The 20,253-nt window shown below is 42.0% G+C and overlaps 2 protein-coding genes across 2 annotated transcripts; one reads left to right on the forward strand and one right to left on the reverse strand.

The window, feature by feature from the left end:
- The first annotated feature begins 4,808 nt into the window (after positions 1-4,808).
- pnmt (phenylethanolamine N-methyltransferase) lies at positions 4,809-6,563 on the forward strand. The gene is made up of 3 exons (XM_076760725.1): positions 4,809-4,987; positions 5,271-5,481; positions 6,125-6,563. Exons 1-3 carry the CDS (start codon positions 4,813-4,815, stop codon positions 6,561-6,563), a joined length of 825 nt encoding a protein of 274 aa, XP_076616840.1. The 5' UTR covers positions 4,809-4,812.
- Positions 6,564-7,848: 1,285 nt separating this feature from the next.
- LOC143339348 (protein phosphatase 1 regulatory subunit 1B-like) lies at positions 7,849-18,818 on the reverse strand. The gene is made up of 5 exons (XM_076760526.1): positions 18,291-18,818; positions 12,090-12,173; positions 11,135-11,210; positions 9,204-9,332; positions 7,849-9,111 (listed from the first exon to the last, which is right to left on the reverse strand). Exons 1-5 carry the CDS (start codon positions 18,417-18,419, stop codon positions 8,978-8,980), a joined length of 552 nt encoding a protein of 183 aa, XP_076616641.1. The 5' UTR covers positions 18,420-18,818; the 3' UTR covers positions 7,849-8,977.
- Between the last annotated feature and the right edge of the window lie 1,435 nt (positions 18,819-20,253).

Consider the following 20,253-nt stretch of genomic DNA (forward strand, 5'->3'; position numbering starts at 1 on the left):
CCCGTAGCTCCAGCTAAATGTGTATTATTCTATTATATCTGTCCTGTTCTTTCCTCTGTTGTCTGCTTTTACCCTTTATCTGTTCTTCTGTGTTCCTTCTCCTCTTCACTCTTTTATCTGTCCATCTGACTCAGGGGAAGGAACTGACCCTTACCTTACTCCTGGCTCCACTAATCTACTAACCATGTGTGTGTGTGTGTGTGTGTGTGTGTGTGTGTGTGTGTGTGTGTGTATCTGCACATCCTTTTAACTTATAGCAGGTCTGTTCATTTTGATCCTTCTGTCCCTTTGAACTGGTATATGCACTGATTTTTCCCATTATATCAAACATTGTCATTCTTGAAGCTGAACTATAATATTAACTTTGGAACAGAAAAAATTGCCTAAGCGCTAGTCATGATTAAAATTAATACCGCAGACACAGACAGCTTATGGAAGGAAGATCTCACCGTCACATTCTGACAAATAGTAACATCTAACACCGCACCTGATGTCAACACAGACAACAAATCCCATAGAAAACTTAAACACCAGGCAATAAATGGGTGACACCAGTGTTAATCGTTATGGTGTATAATTTAACTTAATTTTTAGCCATGCTAGCAGAAGTCTGTTGGTTTCTTGGTTGACCACTGTGGTCCACACTGAAATGTCTCAACAACTATTGGTGCGTTCATGGTTCCAAGAGGACGAATCATTTGCAGTAGAGTCACATGCAGGTCAAGGTTTTCACTTATTCTGTGAAATATCTTAACATCTACTGGATGGACTGGCAGAGAATTTTGTGTAGACATTCATGGTTCCCCCTGGATGAATCCTACATATGTTGGTGATGACCTGATTTTTTCTTCAGCGTGAGGTTCACACTTGTGGTTTTGAGTGAAATCTCTATGAAACTATTGCAGTTGAACTGAATTGAATAGCCACGAAATTTAGCATATTCATTCCCCCCTCAGGATAAATTATAAAAACTTTAATGAACCCTGATTTTTCATTTAGCACTTTAGTACTTTGGTTTATGATGAAAGACTCTCAAAGCTAATGGCCTTCCAATCATCCTTAGCTGTACTCTCTTTAATCACAAGGCTCACATGTTAGCACACTAAAATGTGAACATGATACACATCATACCGTTTAACATCAACATGTTTGCATTATAATTGCAAGCATGTTAGCCTGCTGACATTTGCATTTAGCTCCAAGCACCTGTAATGTGCCTGAAAGTGTAGCCGCAGAACTGCTAGCAAGGCTGCAGCCTCTTAGCCTTGAAGACTTTATATGGTAATGTGATAATTGGGTTGTGTGTGTAGTCTGTGTTGGAGTGTGTATCTGTGCTTCGTTCATCGTGTCTGAACTCATTAGCTCCCTGGTCGAAGTGGCATGTCCAGGTGGCAGCAGAGCCACTCTAAAATAGCTGCAGATATATGTAAGCCCCCTGATACTCAACCCCCACCGTCAAACTGACCAGTTATCCACTGAAGAAAGGCAGAAAAGATCAGAGGTGCAGCACTGTCTCCTCTGAAGACCAAAGCTTATTGGTGGAAACGTTCTGACAAACTGGATCAAAGGGGAAGACTGCCAGGAGTAAACAGGAAAGTAGCAGCATACTAAGTGGAAAGAAGGTTTGTTGGAAGAAAGGAAAAGCAAGAAAAGTAAGTTGCATTACTTTTCATTTGCCACAGATTCATTTATTGATTGAATCTGAATGAATTTATCGGACTAAATTTCACAGAAAACCTGTTGGAAAACTGTCAAAAAGGGGAAGATTATGGCAAATTAGGATAAAAGTAAATTGTATTGGACTAATTTACTGATGAACATGATAACTAATGTTGCAACATTGCATCCAAATTAAAAGGACAGTGATACGTTCAAGGTACAACATGCTGCATGTCCACTTTCAGCAACACATTTTCTCTTCTCACTTATTTTTGAATACAAAAATACACACAAAAACAATGTGTGGCTAAGATGTTAATTAAAAGTATGAGAGTCTGGCAAAGACGTGATAAGAACTTCCAATGCTGTGTCCTCAACTTAGAAACAATAGCCCATGTGGGAGCCTTTCTCTTCTACATTTAATGTGAGAATTTTCTGACCTCTCTTACCGCACTGATCCACGTCTGGGCTGGTGGAGGCAGCAGGAATGTGCAGTGTGGCTGGTACACGTAGGACTGAGCTGGACTGTAGCGTCCTGGAGGAGGACTGGCAGAGAGGACAGAGCTACATGGCCCACTGGCACAGCCTCACCCTCGTCCCAGAGCATCACCACAGGTTAGTGATAATGTTGATACTTTAAGTGCATTTAGCGGATAATACTTGGAGTATATACTTTTAGTTAAGTAAGGTTTTGAATGCAGCACCTGTTAGGATCTGAATTCTTCCATGGGCTTATGTCAAAGTACTGTTACAGTAAAAGGCATTTTTCATACACCACAGTTTGTTTGTGTGTGTGTGTGTGTGTGTGTGTGTGTGTGTGCTCTTACACTGTAACAGGCTGACAGTGATGGAGGCAGAGCGCACAGCAAAACACTGGGAGGCCAGAAGGCTCCTCCAGCGATTCCTCTCAGGGGCCATCAGCAAGAATCACCCTCATCCCAAAACCTTCTCAACCAGAAGGCCCCACCAGCCCATCGCCGACCCCTCCGACATGGAGCCGAAGGGGAGACGAGACCCAGTCTGTGTCCAGAGGGATGTGTGCCGTGTGAGCGTGAGACCCAAGATCACTGTGTTAGAGACCAGTGAGAGGAAGACTGTGGTGATGATGAAGAAATTACCACGATTCCTGGGCTGAAACCTTTGTTTTTGGTAAACAACAAATGCAAACACATCTGTATTTTTGTTTGCAGTTTCATTAATTTTGCTTGTGTTCGGAATAAAATTCTATTCTTGACACAATGATATTTGTCTGTGCTAAAAGTATTTCATAACATAACAATACATTCAATTTTTAAGAAAATGTCCTTGTCATGATTAAGTGTTGCAACAAGAGGTCAAAATATATTACAGCTGTTAATCTTATATGTAAATTTGGACACTGGTAGAAAAGGCTGAGGTAAATAAATGTGAGGATTTCTTACAACAGCTGATTAATGTTTCCTAAATACATTAAAACATAAAAATAAGATACATGTTTATATTTCTACGTGGAAGCAGCTGTAGGCCGGCCTTGACTTGCATTTGCAAATGGGAAATTTTTCCAGCTTTTATAATCACATTTCTATCCAAAACCCATAAACACAGAGTGTTTGCAGACTCAGTGGTAATGCCAAAGAGAATTAAGCATGCTTTGCATTAAAATTCTCCTGGAAAAGAAAACTCTCAACCCCTTTTACTCTGACTCTCATTGTAATCCTCAAATATCCCAATTTCAACTACATCAGCTGGCAGAATTCCACATGCCAAATAGCTCATCTCCCTTGGACACTGTAATATTTTGGATGTCTGAAGAGGGTCAGTGCGTGTGTGTGTGTGTGTGTGTGTGTGTGTGTGTGTGTGTGTGTGTGTGTGTGTGTGTGTGTGTGTGTGTGTTCAGGATTCTGGTTCAGCTGCCAGGGATGAGCGAGGTGTTAAAAGACTCTTGGGCAGAATACGTTAGATTGCGACGTGGCCGTGTTCCACATTGGTTCAGCTGCTGCTTTGGGATACGCTGGGAATAGACTGGGAAATTAATTCAATCAGGGGATGAAGCTCGCTGTTTTGTCAGCTGGTCACTGTGGCTAGTCGTTTCAAAATTTAGAAAGCAATTTTGATGGTGCAGTGAATGAGATCTGTGCCATTCCCAGGCAAAAAATAACCATAATCCTGAACATCTGCATTGAAGTGGGGAGCCTCTACATACATGTAGGCGAGAGACTAGTGTACAAATCGCAGAAGTCCTTATTATTTTCCATTAGGTTTTGTGATTGAAGTCAATAATGTGCTCCTTGAAACTGCTTTAACTCATCACAAGAAAGATATTTGTGATATTGGAAAATTGACCAAGTCGTCACTCTTCCAGACCCCTCGAGTATGAGTATCAATGCCTGTCAGTTATACTGTGATTACTCCATCTGTATTAGTATTTTAATCCTCTCTGTGTGGTAAAAGCCTTTAAATTCTTAAATCTCTTAAACTATTTTTGGTAAACCAGAACTTTAATTTGAATTTCCAATATTTTCTTATACTTCACCTCCAAAATGCACATATGGAGTTGCACCAAAAATATAATTACATACTGTTGAAAACATGTTAAAATCAAAGAAAAGTGCTGCAGCTCTGAGTGTATGTGTCATTTTTCACATGAGCTTCTCACCTCTTCCCCTTGGGTATCATCTCGTTCCTTTTTGGTGGACTTTTTGATGGATGAAACCATTTATGTTGAAATTTATTGCTCAAAATAATCATATTAACAGCTTTTTTCTGCACTCTGCAACAACCTCTGAATTTGCAATCATCTAATAGCGCCTGTCAGCATGGGAGACTCTCCTCTCCCTTGCTACCCCTCATCATTCCTCATCTCTCCGCCTCTCCACACAAACATCACCTAAGTAAAATGGCTGACAGAGACAAAGACAAGCCTGTTTGTCTCCCAGATAGACCTGTCAGTGCCTCAGGGGAGGGAGCGTGAACAGAACAAATGCTATCAGGCAGCGACATGGGCTCAAAAACAGGATCGCTATCTCTCCCCAAGTAACTTAGAGTCGCCCAAAGCGCAGACACACACACAAAATGACACAGATACACCCACACACACAGATATATAAAGTGGTTAACGGCGTAGCAGTGCACCTGAAGGCTGACCACTAAACAGAGGAAAGCAAAGAAAACAGGATGATGGAAGAAAAGGGAACAGAGAAAGGAATACAGGCCATGGCAGCCTGCTACCAGGGGTTTGATCCTGCAGCGTATCTACAGTATAACTACACTCCACCACGGGCTGACTTTGACAGACAGGACAGCATTGTGCCGTGGAAACTGGCATGTCTGCATAGAGCTTTCACTGAAGGTAAGGGGACGGACAAAACGCTGCACGCTCAATATAAAAGGAAGTTTCTTCTCTTTAATTTTCTCTTTTATTCTTCCTGCCTCTTAAACTCAATATCCTCCTAATTTGTTAATGAAAATGCTGAATCAGTGCTTTATTGCCACAGACTTAGGGTTGGTCAACACTGTTCAAACCCAAAGATTTTTTTATTTTTTTTTTAATGTAAAAAAAGGCCTTTTAGGCAAAGAACTCTCCATTAGTGGTTTCTCGGCCTCACTTCTCTCTTTTTCATCTACCTTTCCAGGTGATGTGAGGGGCGAGCTGCTGGTGGACGTTGGTTCAGGCCCCACCTTGTACCAGGTGCTGAGTGGCTGTGAGGTTTTCGACAAGGTTCTCCTTACAGATTTCCTGGAGGTCAACAGGCAGGAGCTGAAGCACTGGCTCCAGGACAAGGGAGGCTGCAGCCTGGACTGGACACCCTACCTGCAGCACGTCTGCAAGCTGGAGGGACGACGGTACGACCAGGTCCCTTTAAGACTTGAGATAACTTATCAGTCCCTCAATTCTCACTTTGTCAGGAAGTATGATTTGACTAGTATGATCATCAGGGAATGAGTTATATTTGCAATGTACTTGTATGTGTTAGACGAGCAAAGAATCTATAAAGAGCATCATGATACCTTTTCACGCGACATAGACTGACAGCATTCTAGCACTCCTTTCTCTCTCCTTGTGGTATCATTTTTCCCCTCATAATTGACCTCATGGTGGTGCTGGATGGAAAATCATCGGCTCATCATACTGGATTAAAGTTCACGTTGAGGAGGGTGTGCATGTGTGTGCAGCAGATTTGATGGCAATCCATCCAACCCTTTTTGTTTGGACATCATGTATGTCTGTATGTAATTTCGTACCAAAGTCACTGATTCATCCTCTAGGACCAAAGTGGTGGACCGGCCGACCACCAGATCACCATTCCCATCACAAGAGCTATCCCCTAGCATAGCAAATTAACACCTAACCCACCATCATGCAATGCAGAGTGCTTTTATATCAGCACACAGTATGAACTGTGCTGAAAATGCTGCAGAACTGTGTTGTGCATTTGCAATAGCTATCTTATGTCATTTGGTGATTCACTGACATTGTCTCTACCAGGCCCTCAGAATGGACAGAGAAAGCTGCCAAACTACGTCAGGTCATCGCAGACATCCTCCCCATTGATGTGCATCGCCCTCAGCCTCTGGCCCATGATGCCCTTCCTTCAGCAGGGGCTGACTGCCTCGTGTCTTGCTTCTGTCTAGAGAGCGTCAGCCCTGACCTGGCTGCCTTCACCAGGGCCCTGGGCCACATTGGGAGGCTCCTGCGGCCTGGTGGTCACCTCCTGCTCATCGGAGCCCTGGGAGAGAGTTACTATTTTGGGGGTCCTGGGATAAAGATCCCTGTGGTCCCACTGAATGAGGCCCAGGTCTGTGATAGTTTGAAGGAGAGTGGCTACACCCTGATCAGGCTGGAGGTTTACACACTGCCTCAGGACATGAGGGTGGGGGTGGATGATGTGACTGGGGTGTTTTTCGTAAAGGCAAAAAAGGATTAAAAGGTTAAAGTGAAGGAGTAAGCATCCAGATGAAAGTAATATAAATTAAGCCAAGGTAAATGCATGTTTCAGCGCAGCAAACAGCTATTTTTAATGCTCCTTTTTTTTCTACCAATAATTTTGTTATTGGTGATGCTGAACCAGTGGGTGAGAGGTCACCTTGAGTTTGATATTCAATGATTTTACAAATATTCTAGCTCACTCTCAAGGGAAAAAAAAAAACACAACTATGAAACAACTATTCACCAAATATGTGAATGCAAAATTTCACTTCATTCCATTTTCACTGATCCTGTAAGTCTTTCTGAGGATGAATTTGACATTGCCTTCTGTTGCCAGATGATCTCTCAGTGTGAGAAATGTAATTACACATTGCCTCCTGGAGTTCAGTCACAGCAACTACAGCATCAAGAACGTCACGCTTCAGTTTTTGTTTTGTCAGTATATCATGTAATATCATAACTATAACAGTGATAATCAAGCTTTTCACGGTATATTTTGATATAATATATACTTCTGTTTGATGAGCTGTTATTTAGTCAAGAGCCTGATGAGTTGCCTGTTTTGTGAATAAAGAAGCAACGCTTAAACAATGTTTATTTCATCATGCTTTCTTTTCTCAGACTGAATTAAGTTGATGTAAACTTATTGACAATATTGAAATAGATGGAGGCTTTAAAAATCATTCACGAATGCCTGCCACTGCAAATCCAAGGGTTATATTTGCAATGGCATCAGTTTTATGTTAGTTTAGATGATCATTTTAGATGTGAATCTGAGAATATGATTGTGTAATCACAAGTATTGACCACTGGACATTGGTGCTTGGCCACAAAACAGATCTAAACTATTGTCTGGACTTTGTTGATGGCTTTAATTTAGTTTATACTGAGAGTAGATGACAGTGGATGAAGGGAAACATAGCAAAACTGGTTCTTGTATGTTTTCTGACTTGTTTAATCAAACTGCCTTCGGGGACGTCCAATGGTTCATCCAAAATGATGCAAAATGCAAACTGTGTTTACTGACAACAGTTTTCAAAGTGTTCCTGAGTCCATGTAGTAACATCCTTTATGCAACCGTGTGTTCACAAAAGCCTTTCATACCCAATCATGACACTATCGCCTGTTACCAATGAGCCTGTTAACCTGTGGAACTGAAACACGTTGCTGCACCAAATTCAGAATAAGCAGATATTTACAAAAATCAATGAAGCAGATGAGGTCAAACATCTTGGAACTGAAGTTGTTATTTGACAGACAAACAACCACACAAACACCAAAAGCCCATTCTAACTGTTTTATTAGCAACCAACACAAAACATCATTTATACAAGATCAAGAATGACCCTTCACGCTCATCATAGATATATTGTTTTTGAAAAAAAATAGGTCTTCTTCCAGTCCCCCACCTACCATCTCTGCTATCCCACACAGATCATGCTTGCTAATCGCCACGCTACAAAAAGCCTGTTCATAATATCAAACCAGAAAAACTGTGCTGCATTATCGTGATTAGTTGGATTAGTCTGATATAATTTAATCTGGTCCGCTGTGGCTGCGCTCAAATCGTCTGTAATCCACCCTTCTTTGATTTCCTTGACCTTGCACGCAAATGTCTACAAGGTTGAGGAGAGCAAACTGAAAGCATCAGTTTCTGGGTTAAATTCTAACGCCCTATTGCTGAGTACTGTATATTCATCATACTGTAGTATATCACGTTTAACACCTGTGTATTACATACTACAATAACCCGCTATCTGTGGAGCTACTGTTTGACACAACCTCATCAACCTCATCAAGGCCATCTTTTCCACTTTGACCATCACACTACAGATGAAACTGAATCGTGCATGTTTGCATAAGATGGTGTATGTGCAAGCTCCACATGTCTGTTAACACCTGGACGTCTTATCTTGAGCTGTGTGCATCATCTGTTTCAGCACCGGCATCTCTAAACGACGTGCTCTGTGCATCACGCGTGTAAAGGTGATTCGAAATTGGATTCTTCACCAAACGACCAGAGTCTCAGAATTCTGTTGAATCCCGTTGAATGAGAAAAAAAAAAGATATTTGCTTGATGAATGCCTCAGTTCTTGGCAGTTCTCATGTTTCTTGTGCAGTGTCCTTGGCTGAGTGGAATTTAGCCCTTCCTTGGCCGACCGAGACGTGACTTTCTCCACAAGTCTCAGGTCAAACTTTTCCTCATACCTGCTCATTAATATTCTGACCTTCCTCCGTGCCCGTCTGCATCCCTCTCTCTGTTCTTTCCACATTCAGCTCTTTTGTCGCATGCACACACACACTCACAGACTCGAATGACACACACTCATACGTACACCCATGCATGCACACGTATAGCCCACATGTGTGCCATGCAAGTGACACTGTCTCCATCTGAGTCCTCTTCTTTTGTCATTCTCCTTTTCCGTCCTCTTTTTCTTTGGCCTCGTCTTCGTCTCCATGGCGACGGCTGAGATCAGCGCTTCCTGTCAAACTGTCCGGCGGAGCACAGTGATCCCTGAGTGGTTTGCTTTCTTCTCTTAGATCTGACAAGAAAGAGATTTCGATGTCTGTGTGTGGCACAAAAGCCAGTATAAGACAGAGAAATGGCAGAATGTGAAAGACCTGCCTGACCCACCTGAAGCTGAGGCGGTCTGCTGGCTCTCCTTCTCACGCTCCTCCTCTTCCTCCCCAGAAGAGGGCTCCTCTTTGTCCACAGAAGACATGTCTAGGGAGGACAGGTGGGCCTGGGCCATCCTCTGGACAGCTGAAAAGACAAATCAGGAGATAGAACTTCAGCCTCCTACCATCTGGGAGAAGGTACTGGAGCCTCAAACACCAAAAAGACTTGACTGACCTCTCCTCATCACACACACCCATATCAAACACCAGCCACTTTATACAAAGACACTGTACAACTATGGACCCACCGTGTTTGCGCTATATATATATGGTATATATTGAGGCATGGATGAAAGGATGGAAGAGATTATTAAGGTTTAAACTTGAAATAATTGACATATTTTCATCTTTGAAGTTGACATGGCTCAACATTCTGGCCACCTGATGAATGTTTGTCCAGTTTTCACCTTGTTTTAGCTCTGTTTTGGTCTCTATCTGCACTATGTTGACCAGCTAATCACTAGCTAACTGTCTGCCTTTTGGTGCTTTTGGTGTTTGATCAAATTTTACAGATTATTGCTGCTTTAAAGAGTAAATTACCAACAGGCTCATAAGCAATGTGCATCATCTTTGTAACCAGAAAATGTTCCATAAAAATCTGGGAATTTCATGAATGCAGAAATGTCATTCCACTCTGTTGAAAGCATCTTTGATGAGCACAGTGATTTGTTGCACCTCACATAACGTATGTAACATACTTAACTTACATTGCATATCTAAACACTCTTACTTTAACTCCACTCCCTAACCCTAACAAAAGTGCAACAGTCTCACAACATTAATCACGTGGTACAAAGTCTTCACGGCAGGCGTCTCGTACAGACTTTAAAGGGTAACTTGTGCATGAGATGCAGAGGTGCGTGACAAAAAAACATGTTGTACGTATTTGACCGCCTGTGAATGAGAACGGGTGTTTGAGGAGTGCATCACGGCTGCGTGAGCGATCAGGAAAAACAGATTTTCATGGGGAGTTTAGTTACTAAGCATAGTACAGTGACAGTATCATGAAAGGCTGAAGAACAAACATAACATGATGAGCCAAAGTACTGTGGCAATGACTTATGTTAAGTGATAATGATTCCTTTAAATGAAAATAAACCTTTTATGCAATAAGGCACACTGTCCTACTGGTGATTCTACTTTGGAAACCTCCTTTGTCATACAGAGAAACTGTGCTTTACTGCTCTGTATTAAGATTTGGTTAAACAAAATAAAATCCCCCATTGAAAAATGTGCCATTAATGGATAGATGCCAAGAATCTGGAGGACTGTAACGTCACATTTCTTAGTCTCTCAAGCAGTCATGCTTTTAATATGTGGTTGATGGTATCTGGTATGGATGGTGTTTATGTAAAAGGTATCTGCATGTTGTGATGATGACGTTAAAATGCAATTTAGACACATTTTCAGTAAATCAGTGTAGACGTTTTAAGCAGCAACAGCAATGACTGCAAGGGTCACAATTCCCACAAAACAGGAGCAGAATAATTACATATTATATATACAGTCACATCAAATCGTAATGTTTTTGTGCGTGTGTTTATATGTGTGTGTATCTGGGTGTATCTGAGTGTGTGTGTATGTGTCAGACCATGTTGCAGCTGTGTGCCCATCCTATAATCCAGGATGATCCAGAGCAGACTCACAGCTGTCTCTGCTCCTAATCTCACATAACACACACATGCACACACAGACACACACACACACACACACACACCTCTCACTGTGTTTTTGGGATGCGGATGTATTCCAAACAAATACAAACCACATGGTAGATGCCACAGCAGAATTAGGTCTCACAAATTCTTGCATTTTGTGTCATTTGATATGTAAATTTCAGCATGATATGTGAAACACACACAAACACATTCAAGACAGTGCGTTTACCTTTAAGTGAGGGTGGCTGGTAGGTTGATGTGTGGACCAGTTTGGCTTTCAAGGCTCCATTTTCACCCAGAACCCACTGCAGAAGGAAAAATCAAGGTTTTACAGATAACGGATATGTGTTATATTCAGGATACAGTATAAATGTGAGTGTTACATCAGTGCAGTTTATCAAAACACACAACCCCAAAGCCTTGTAGCCTCAGATAAAAAGTGTTGCTGTTGTTTTGTTATTTTTGAATTAAAGTAGAAAGGTGGCACAGATGAGACACCCCTTCAAGAAGAAAAAGTCAAATACAAGAGAGATAAAAGGAGTCTTGTTCACCAGAGTCAATGAAAAGAGAAGTAAAAGTACAAAAAAAACACCTCTGGCTCCACAAACTTTACTGCTATTCTCCACCTGTCCACTAGATGCCCTCGGACTTTCCCACCAATCCTGTTCACCCGATTTGTTACCTGTTTCTGACCTGCACCAGCCCTCTTAGATTTGTTTGGCTGGACTGACATCCTGTAAATTTCCCCTCAGCCTTCCTGCTTGTCTTGTTAAAGTGTTTGTATATGAGTCCTCAGTCCTGTTGCCTCGTGCATGCACTCATGACAGATCCAGCGCTGGCTCCGATGAGAATTTATCTTTTTTCCTGCGCACCCACTCACTCGCATCCCACCAAACACACTCCTGCCTCCAATGCAAATTTGAAACATCTCCCAGAATGCTTTTCTATAAACCTTCAGAGAACAAGGCTGAGAGGGCTGCATTGTTTTTGGGTACATATTGAGCCCGATAGCAAAATCAAGAAAACATGAAACTCACATCCTTTACTCAAAACACTGTGTTGGTATCTCTTCCTCCTCCTAAAATTTAAATTTAATGCAAAACAGTGAGCACCTCCAGTCTTTGCTCTTTGACTCTGAAAGTTTTTTGGTACAAATCCAAAACAGTGCACACCAGCTGATGTACCTGGTGAGGGCCAATTTCTTCCTCTGGTGATGGTGGGTCTGTCAATCTGAAGAGCGTGGCTGGTGTCGGCCTCCGACGTCGGATCTTTGCAAAGAGAGATGGAACATTAAACCATGCTGTGTGTATTTGTGTATATTTGCACGTGTGTGTGTGTGTGCCATGCAAAACCAAATACAAAGAGTCCAGCCTAAAGAACAAGGTGTGACTGATATCTTTTACGGAGCTTTGCGGTTCTTATGTCTGCAGAGGATCTCTTTCTGTGACAACAATGCAGTGAGAAAATGCATATTATTATATAACGACATAGACAGGATTGTTGTCCAGAATGTTCCTGAATGGGGATTACATCTTGTCATTGATGGCGGCTGGATTACTTAAATTTGCTCACTATCTTGCTGCATGTTCCCATCACTTGGCTGTAATCATTTAGGTGTTTCAATTCTTCCGTCCACGGTCTGATTTTACCATCAGATGCATGTCGATTTTGACTTAAACCCTCTTGAACACAATGCCAAATAACAGCCCTCTTGGCTTCACTGATTGGTGGTGACTTGTTTGCACGTTGGTGGTGTGTTTTTTGAGGTTTTATGCTTTTCAACATTACTTCATGACACTTTTTTTTTTTTTTTTTTTGCAATTTTGCTGTTCTGATTTGAGAACATAAAGCAGGAGTCATGCATATATTATAAAATGACCTCCAGCTGTTCTTGCTGCTATTCTTGCAACTACAACCTTCTCCTCAGGTCACTCAAAACCAGATATTCTATATCTGCATTACAGTGGATTCCTCATCTTCATGTATTGTATGTGAGAAGCAGAGTGAGTCATAGCAACCAAGAGTTATGCAACTGAAATGAAATGTACTGAAGTATGACTTTAAAATCTTAAATCACTTTCAGTCTGATAGGAATAGACTGTTATATAACTCAACTTTACAATAAAATGGTATATAAACTGAGATATTCAATCTAAATATATTTCTTGCACCTTGTACTTGTAAATTTTATGCTTATGCTTACATTTCTCCATTACATTTCAGAGGGAAATGTGTACTTTTTTTTCCTGCACTGCATTTATTTTACAGCTATAGTTCCTCTTAACTTTGACACTGTTAATACAAATCATATCATCAGTTTATAGAATATAACGCATTATTACCTTTTAAAATACACTAAAGTATTTTAAGGTGTTAAAATTAGCTCAATGTACAACATTACAGTACTTCTTAGATATTAATGCATTAATAATGATAATCCAGTAACACCACACCAGCCATTCTGCATACTGAGTACTTTTACTTTCAATACTTTGAGTATGTTTTGTTTCCACTTCTCATTTTCACCTATTTTCACAATTTAAGTCCAAGCTAGACTAACCTTTACTTATTCATAATCAAATAATAAACAATAATAAAACACCTCCTTCTGGGTAAAAATAACAAGAAGTGTTATGAAATATGCAACAGAGTCATCACTCTCTCTATTTTGTAACGTGTTATGGTAATAAGATTGTTGTGAGATACGAGCGGCTGCCAACCAATCACAGCTGACGGTGTAGGCACGAAACGTGTGGGCAGCTCTCACTCTGGAGTAACTCCTGCTGCTTCTGCTTCACTCTGCGTGCTGGATTCATACATATTCATCAGTCAGACAGTGGAATTAAACATGCCGCCGCGGCGGAGGGGAACCAAATTAAATATGAATTTACAAGGCGTCCAATTAGGAGTCAAAAATTTGTTAACATTAAAATGTGAACGGGGTACTTAAACAAACAGCAGCAGACCCACACACCCTGACTAACACACACACACACACACACATCTCTCAGGGAAAAGGCATGTGCAGTCAAAGGACCGAAGCACAGGTGAAGCACCTGTCTGAGAGCCTTTTCAGACGCACTGACCTTTTCTGAGTGTTTTGTTAACATGGTTGCCAGAAGGTCAAGCACCTACAGGGAACACGTGATTTTTATCAGATGCTTGCTGCGCATGTTTGAAATGCCTGTAAATACCTGCTGGAGCTCAGCGGAGCTGAACTGCAAGACCGACTTGATCAGTTACTGATTTGTTCTACATTTCTAAGCATGTGCAGCTGCAACATGCAATTGTCTCATTTTAGCAGCAGAGTTTTATTAGTCTTCTTTTTGAAATGGCTCAATAACTGGATCATATCTGTGGGCAGTAACCTACTGGATTGCAGAAATTAGTTACGATTGGGAATTTGTTTTGATTAGTGACTTACTATTGTCGCCAGCAGCTCTCTGAGTGTAGTGATGAATTCTTTTCATTCTTATTTTTAAACATTTATTGAACAAGTCTTCCTGATCCAGCTTTTGTTTGGGATGACAGCACACAAAGATTGAATGAGAGCTGCCTTTGAGACAAAATTCTGGGGGAAAAGATATCATGACTTGGCAAAATCAAAAGCACTTTTGGCTGTTTTTTACAATTTAAGAGACCACAGAAACATTTTTTTAGGTATCTGAGTTTCTCAATGACAACTGACCTCTGCTCAGGTGGCTACAAAAACATGCCTGTTTAAATGGCCACAAAGGTTTTCATCCCATTTAAACACCACTGAAAGTCACTAAAAACACTGCATTTTGAATATTAGGCATATCCCAAAAATAAATAAATAAACAAAAATTAAGTAATTCAGTTTGGTGCAACCAGTCCCACAGCACCATGACGTGGCTGGTCAGAGTGAGGACAGCTGCACCAAACACTCTGCTCCAACTGTGCATGTTTTACTGTGTGTGGAAATTTGATTTTCTGAACTAGAAAAATACAGAAACTGCCAGAAAGAGGACATAAAGCAGCACAGGACTTCCATATAGTACTCACACAGGAAATCATTAATCCCCTGCCTCAATTTTGGTAGGTAGGATGACCTTCATGGTTACCTAACATTCAGTTTCGATGCATTAATCTGGATGTTTATAATGCACATTGACAGCACTGGGTGGGTACAGTGTCCCAAAGAGCCCTTAACCTATCCACTTAACAATTTAGAGCACGCATTGAAAGCATAAATCCTTGTTCATACAATACTTTCAATTTATTCTGTGAATAATCCTGCGTAGAGCTTGATTTGATGTTCATGAAAATATAAATGAAACCCAGTATTGCCGTTTGACCTTTTGTTTTCCAGTAGAGAATCTGTGCAAACAGATGAGAGTTGAATAAAGAACATGGCGTCTGATTTTAACCCTTATCAAGCAGGAGGCTTGACTGGAAAGACATTCTTGCTGCAGCATTTGCCTCAACAGTCACAGTAGGGATGGGAGGGTCACACACGCGCACACACACACACACACACACACACACACACACACACACACACTCACAGAGTACACTTCCCATTGCAATGCCCCTACAGTACTGAAGCAAGTAAGCAAGTTTTTTCCCCTTTTTGCTGTATTTCAAAGACTGATAGTCAAACAAATTTTCTGCCGTCACCCTACTTTGGCTATAGGAACAATGTGTTACCAGGAGCAGAACAGAGTATGCTTGGTTTGCTGAATAAGACCCTGTGGAGTCGAGATCTCTTGGCTGTCCTGCGGTGAAAATTTGTTCTTCGCATTAGCTGTCCTTGCCCTTGATTCAGGCCTCAGTCATCCACAGCTAATCTCTTTGGTTTTAATCAGTCATCTCCTTGGCTGATTACATTTTTTCTCTTCCCTTTTCTTGCATGCCTTCTGTCAGTTATCTCTTTTTTCCCTCCCTCTTGTCCTTGTCAACTCAACGCTCTGTTTTGTTCATTTCCTCCCACTCTTCCGTCTTATCTCTCTACCTGTCTCTCTTTCCATGCCTGTGCTTTCCATTTAAATGCTAATATTATGGGTGTTTTGGAAATGTTGCACACAAGAACTTGGCTGACTCTTACATATACACCCCATATCGCTGTCATGTGGGCTAGCCTCATTTAAACTCACACAGGCAGCAGAGTCAGGCAAGGGCAGATACCCCTGACCAAGCCTCACAGGGCTGCATGAGAAGGATACTGATGTGACATGGGCCTCGGTGCACAGCAGCTCTTCAGACTCTTGAGCTGTCAGGCTTGAGAAAACAAATCATTAACCAAATCCTCAGAATCTAAGCGGGGCAGCGGCAGATTACAGGACAGGTGGCAAGCGACAAGTGCATTTCTGAAAGCTGAATCTCCAGTGCGGCTCGGGAGAACTCAGCTACTGTCAAAGTCCTTTGAGTAAGAGCCATTTCCCAGAAGCAGCCGCAGCCTGCCGGGGTCAGTTATCAAGGAGGGTTGTGGTTTGCAGCGTTCAGACATGTCTCGAGTACAGCTGAGTGTCATCCCACATGATTTGACCATAAGGCAGTTTTACTAATCATCAGAGTGTCAGCACACGCTGCAGTGGTGAGCTGGAGAATAAGAAAGGGGGTATTCTCAAGCAGGCTGCTTCAATTGTGGATTATAAAACTTATTTTGCAGCTGAATGGCTGTTTATCCGCTCAGCTGGATTGCTGGCATGTTAAGCACTGAAGAGATTCCTGAAACCGTCCAGCTGATTTTTCTCCACTGTGGTTTTCAGCAACAGGTGATCCTGTAAGGATCTCCCGTTTAGTGCAGCATCAGAGTTGCTTGGGTGGCTATAAGAAGACGTATGATGACGTCAGAACCTTGCAACCTTTTGCATGCTTTACCAAAGAACGCTGCTGCTTTGATTCCTGTTATATCCGTGATGGAAGATTTGCAGTAATCTTGCTGCGTCCCAAGCTGGCAGATTGCCAGAGCCTCTTATAAGGAAAACTGGCTCAGCTGACATGCTGCTGTCAATGAGCATTTACAGGTTGTAGTTTATGTTGGAAAGGGTCTTAATAATTGAAGATTGTGGAAGAGATGAGCAGCTGCAGTAATGCAAACCTCTTAGAACAGCTGTAAATCACCATAAAGTATTTAACTTCACAGATCAGTGAGAGTTGGTTTAACCCAAATAGTGTTGAGAAGTGTCTCAGACGGGATATGCTGAGATTTGACATGAAATCAGACACAGGGGGTTGCTTTAAAAAGCAAACGAAAGGATGAAGGGGTAAAGAAAGTAGCGCAAAGCCTTCGAGACTGCAAGTTGGGCTGTAAACAACAGATGTGCGAGAAATATTTGAGTGCCTGGATGTTACTGATTTATTAGTTTATTTTTACATTCCAGGCTGTAACAAGACGTCCAAGCAGATGCCCCATGAAATCTCACACTGGGAAGAGGATGGCGGACACTGCACCTGGTCTGCGAGCAGCCTGCCACGAAGACACGGACGTCTTAAAAGCGGAAGAAACTGATCGACCTAAAGCATCATTTGGCTGCCACTTGCGAGAGGAAGTGCATCCAAAAGTTATCTCAGCGGTACCTTTGTGACCTCAAAGGTCTCAGACTAAATGCTGGTCCTGCACAGGCTAATATTATTCCTGTTCACACTGCACTATTTCACCAACATAATGCTTATACTACCAGGTCAGCATCTTTCACCTGCATTTGCTTTGGAACGGTTCAGCATAAGGTCCTCATGACTGCCTTATTTTTTTACATAATGCACTCACCCACTTCCTCCTGACATATGACTAACAATGTGACCTTCTATATTTTGTTTCACAGATGTGGTAAGGGTATTATTATTCAGGCGCATAATCTCATTTTTAATATTGCTAACAGTGCTTTATCCCTCACTTCCTCCTCCTCCTCCTCCTCTTCCTCCTGCACTCCTTTTGAAGGGCAGAGATGCCTCATCACTTTTTAAAGGCTCCAAAAAAACCGAGGCAGCACAGCTCAGCTTAATCCCAGCGCTGCCCAAAGAGAAATACCCAACGTCAAACTAGAGTTCTGCAAAGTCGTGCTAGACTGGTTATGTAACTGTCTGTCAACCTTAGTGGCGAGGCCGGATGCTTCAGACGCAACAGAAGAGGGCAACTCTCACTTACGTGCACTTTAAAGTCAGGGTGAAAGTTAAAGGCAAGCATGTTTCAGATTTTTAGCATGACTTTAACCATTTCTACCATAAACCGTGCAAGTTTTTCCCACAACGACCATAAAATAAAGCTACAAATAGTGTTTATGGGATTAGGTATTAGTTTTCAGGCTGCGTAAAAATGCCACCAAGCGCTGGTGATCCTGGTTTGGCATTCGACCCAAGTTTGACTTCATTCCTCCACACAAGCCACTCTCAGCACCCATGCAGGCACACACGCCCCTCACCATCTCCACCTGTCGCGGGTCCAGCTGGGTGGGCACGGGGGAAGGCACGGAGAACTGGATCTTCCTCCTCGCATCCTTGTCTGCCTCCCGCTCCATCACCTCCGTCTCTGCGGGCAGCAGCGGGTCCATGGCATCCGGCCTGTCACCACCACAGCCGAGCGCGCAGATGTCCAATGAGAAGTCCAGGCGGAGTCAGTCAGGATTTAACTGCCTGCGCAAACTGTACGACTCTTCAGTGCAAGTGTTCAGAATAATTTAGCTGTTAGTGACCAGCGGTGTCCATCTGTCCCCACCACTCCTGTTGACAGCTTTCCGTGCTTCCTCCTCTCTCACGCCTCTTTCAGCCTCCTTCCCTCTCTCTCTCTCTCTCTCTCTCTCTCTCTCTCTCTCTCACACACACACACACACACACACACACACACACACACACACCGTGAACGTCTCTCGCTCCCGCTGTGCCTGCGCGGACCTGTGCTGTGCGCTGAGGATGGGAGAGGAGCGAAGGTGGGCAGAGCGTGCTGAGGCTTTATGATGCTTTCAATTGCCGTCGGAAATTTACCGCCACCCGCAGCTTGGCCCAGAAAGCACATTTTCCCCTGAGATGGGCTGAAAATAAAGACGTTTCTAAAACTGTCGAGATGCCTTCAGTGTCACAAGTTCAAAAACCTAATCTTTGAGATGTTGGGTTATTAATAATGACAGTTTATCGTGACTGAGTGAATTCGTTTTTAAAGGTGTGACACCAACAAATATCTGTCTTGTAAAATAAAAAATAAAAATAACAGAGAAACTGAAGGCACCGTTGGGTCAAACTGAAAAACTTAAGCAAGTACCATAATACCAAAAGCATCCATTTTATGGTTTTACTCAGTTATAAACGACAGTTCAAAGAAATTGTTGCAACCATTAAAACTTTCTGACTTATAGAGCAGAAACATGAATAATGGGTCGTTACATGAAATATCATGGACATAATGATTGAACATTTTGAAGTAACCATATACACTTATCTCAAATTTGTTATTGCAACTCACCAAAGTCACATTAACCTTGATTATACTTTTTCCACTGTGTATATTTTGGATTTTGTGGATTTTGGATGTCTGTTTAGTGATATTTTTACACTGTCACCTTTCTTGACGTTTTATATTCGTACTTATTGCATTTGAGCTCTTTTGTACTTTGCACTGCAACTGCTGATTCCCCTCTGCATAAATGAAGCTCTCAGGAAATATCAAGAAACACAGCCACTGGTCGATGTTCTTTGTCTTTTTGGCACAAGTGATCTAGATCTGAGCTGGAGGTTTAAAACCAGGATGGCACATTGTGTGCTGCACCTAAGAAAGTTGAGAACATAGCAGAACGAATTTCCACAATGCTTTGCAACTGTAAGACACTGTATGTGCTTAATGTGCTCACTTGCATTCTCATTTTGGGACGAGGAGCTGAAAGAAGTCGTGAAATCCATCTTTTTTCAATTGTTATCAATATTTCTCAAGGTCGAGTCAAACCCTGCTCTCTCTCCAGAGTCTATAGGCGATATCATTATGATCTGTAAACATACATAAAAGACAGCCAGTTGGGAGAATTCATTGCCATGGCAACAGTTTGTCTTCACAGTGTTGAGTGTTGGCAGTCAGTAAGCGTAGTGTGTGTGCAAGTCGCTGAGTGTGAGTGCTCGAGAGTAAGTTGGAGGAGAGTAAAAATTCATATGCAAATGCGTACAAAAAAAGAGGTGATGACAGTGTGTTGGTGTGACAAAGGCTGTCAAACGCTTTTCACTTAATGTCAATTTATCAGCAGGTAATACGGTGGAGCCTCCTGACCACACAAATATTGCTCCCTGGTGAATTAATTTTGCATTGAACTGAGGAGGGGAGGTGAAGAGAGGAGAGAAACAACAGGCAGGAGGTCTGTGTGAGGAGAGGAGGAGGCTTTCATTTGTCGGTATATAATCTTTGCT

The sequence above is a fragment of the Chaetodon auriga genome, chromosome 20 (genome assembly GCF_051107435.1).
Source record: "Chaetodon auriga isolate fChaAug3 chromosome 20, fChaAug3.hap1, whole genome shotgun sequence".
Classification (NCBI taxonomy): domain Eukaryota; kingdom Metazoa; phylum Chordata; class Actinopteri; order Chaetodontiformes; family Chaetodontidae; genus Chaetodon; species Chaetodon auriga.

Excerpts from the sequence above, each read along its gene's own strand:
- pnmt (XM_076760725.1), top strand. The coding sequence starts at position 4,813 with ATGATGGAAGAAAAGGGAACAGAGAAAGGAATACAGGCCATGGCAGCC. Across the intron at positions 4,988-5,270 it reads GCATAGAGCTTTCACTGAAG|GTGATGTGAGGGGCGAGCTG; the intron begins GTAAGGGGACGG and ends CTACCTTTCCAG. Across the intron at positions 5,482-6,124 it reads TGCAAGCTGGAGGGACGACG|GCCCTCAGAATGGACAGAGA; the intron begins GTACGACCAGGT and ends TGTCTCTACCAG.
- LOC143339348 (XM_076760526.1), bottom strand. The coding sequence starts at position 18,419 with ATGGACCCGCTGCTGCCCGCAGAGACGGAGGTGATGGAGCGGGAGGCA. Across the intron at positions 11,211-12,089 it reads AAGAAATTGGCCCTCACCAG|TGGGTTCTGGGTGAAAATGG; the intron begins GTACATCAGCTG and ends TTCCTTCTGCAG. Across the intron at positions 9,333-11,134 it reads CCAGCCACCCTCACTTAAAG|CTGTCCAGAGGATGGCCCAG; the intron begins GTAAACGCACTG and ends TTGTCTTTTCAG.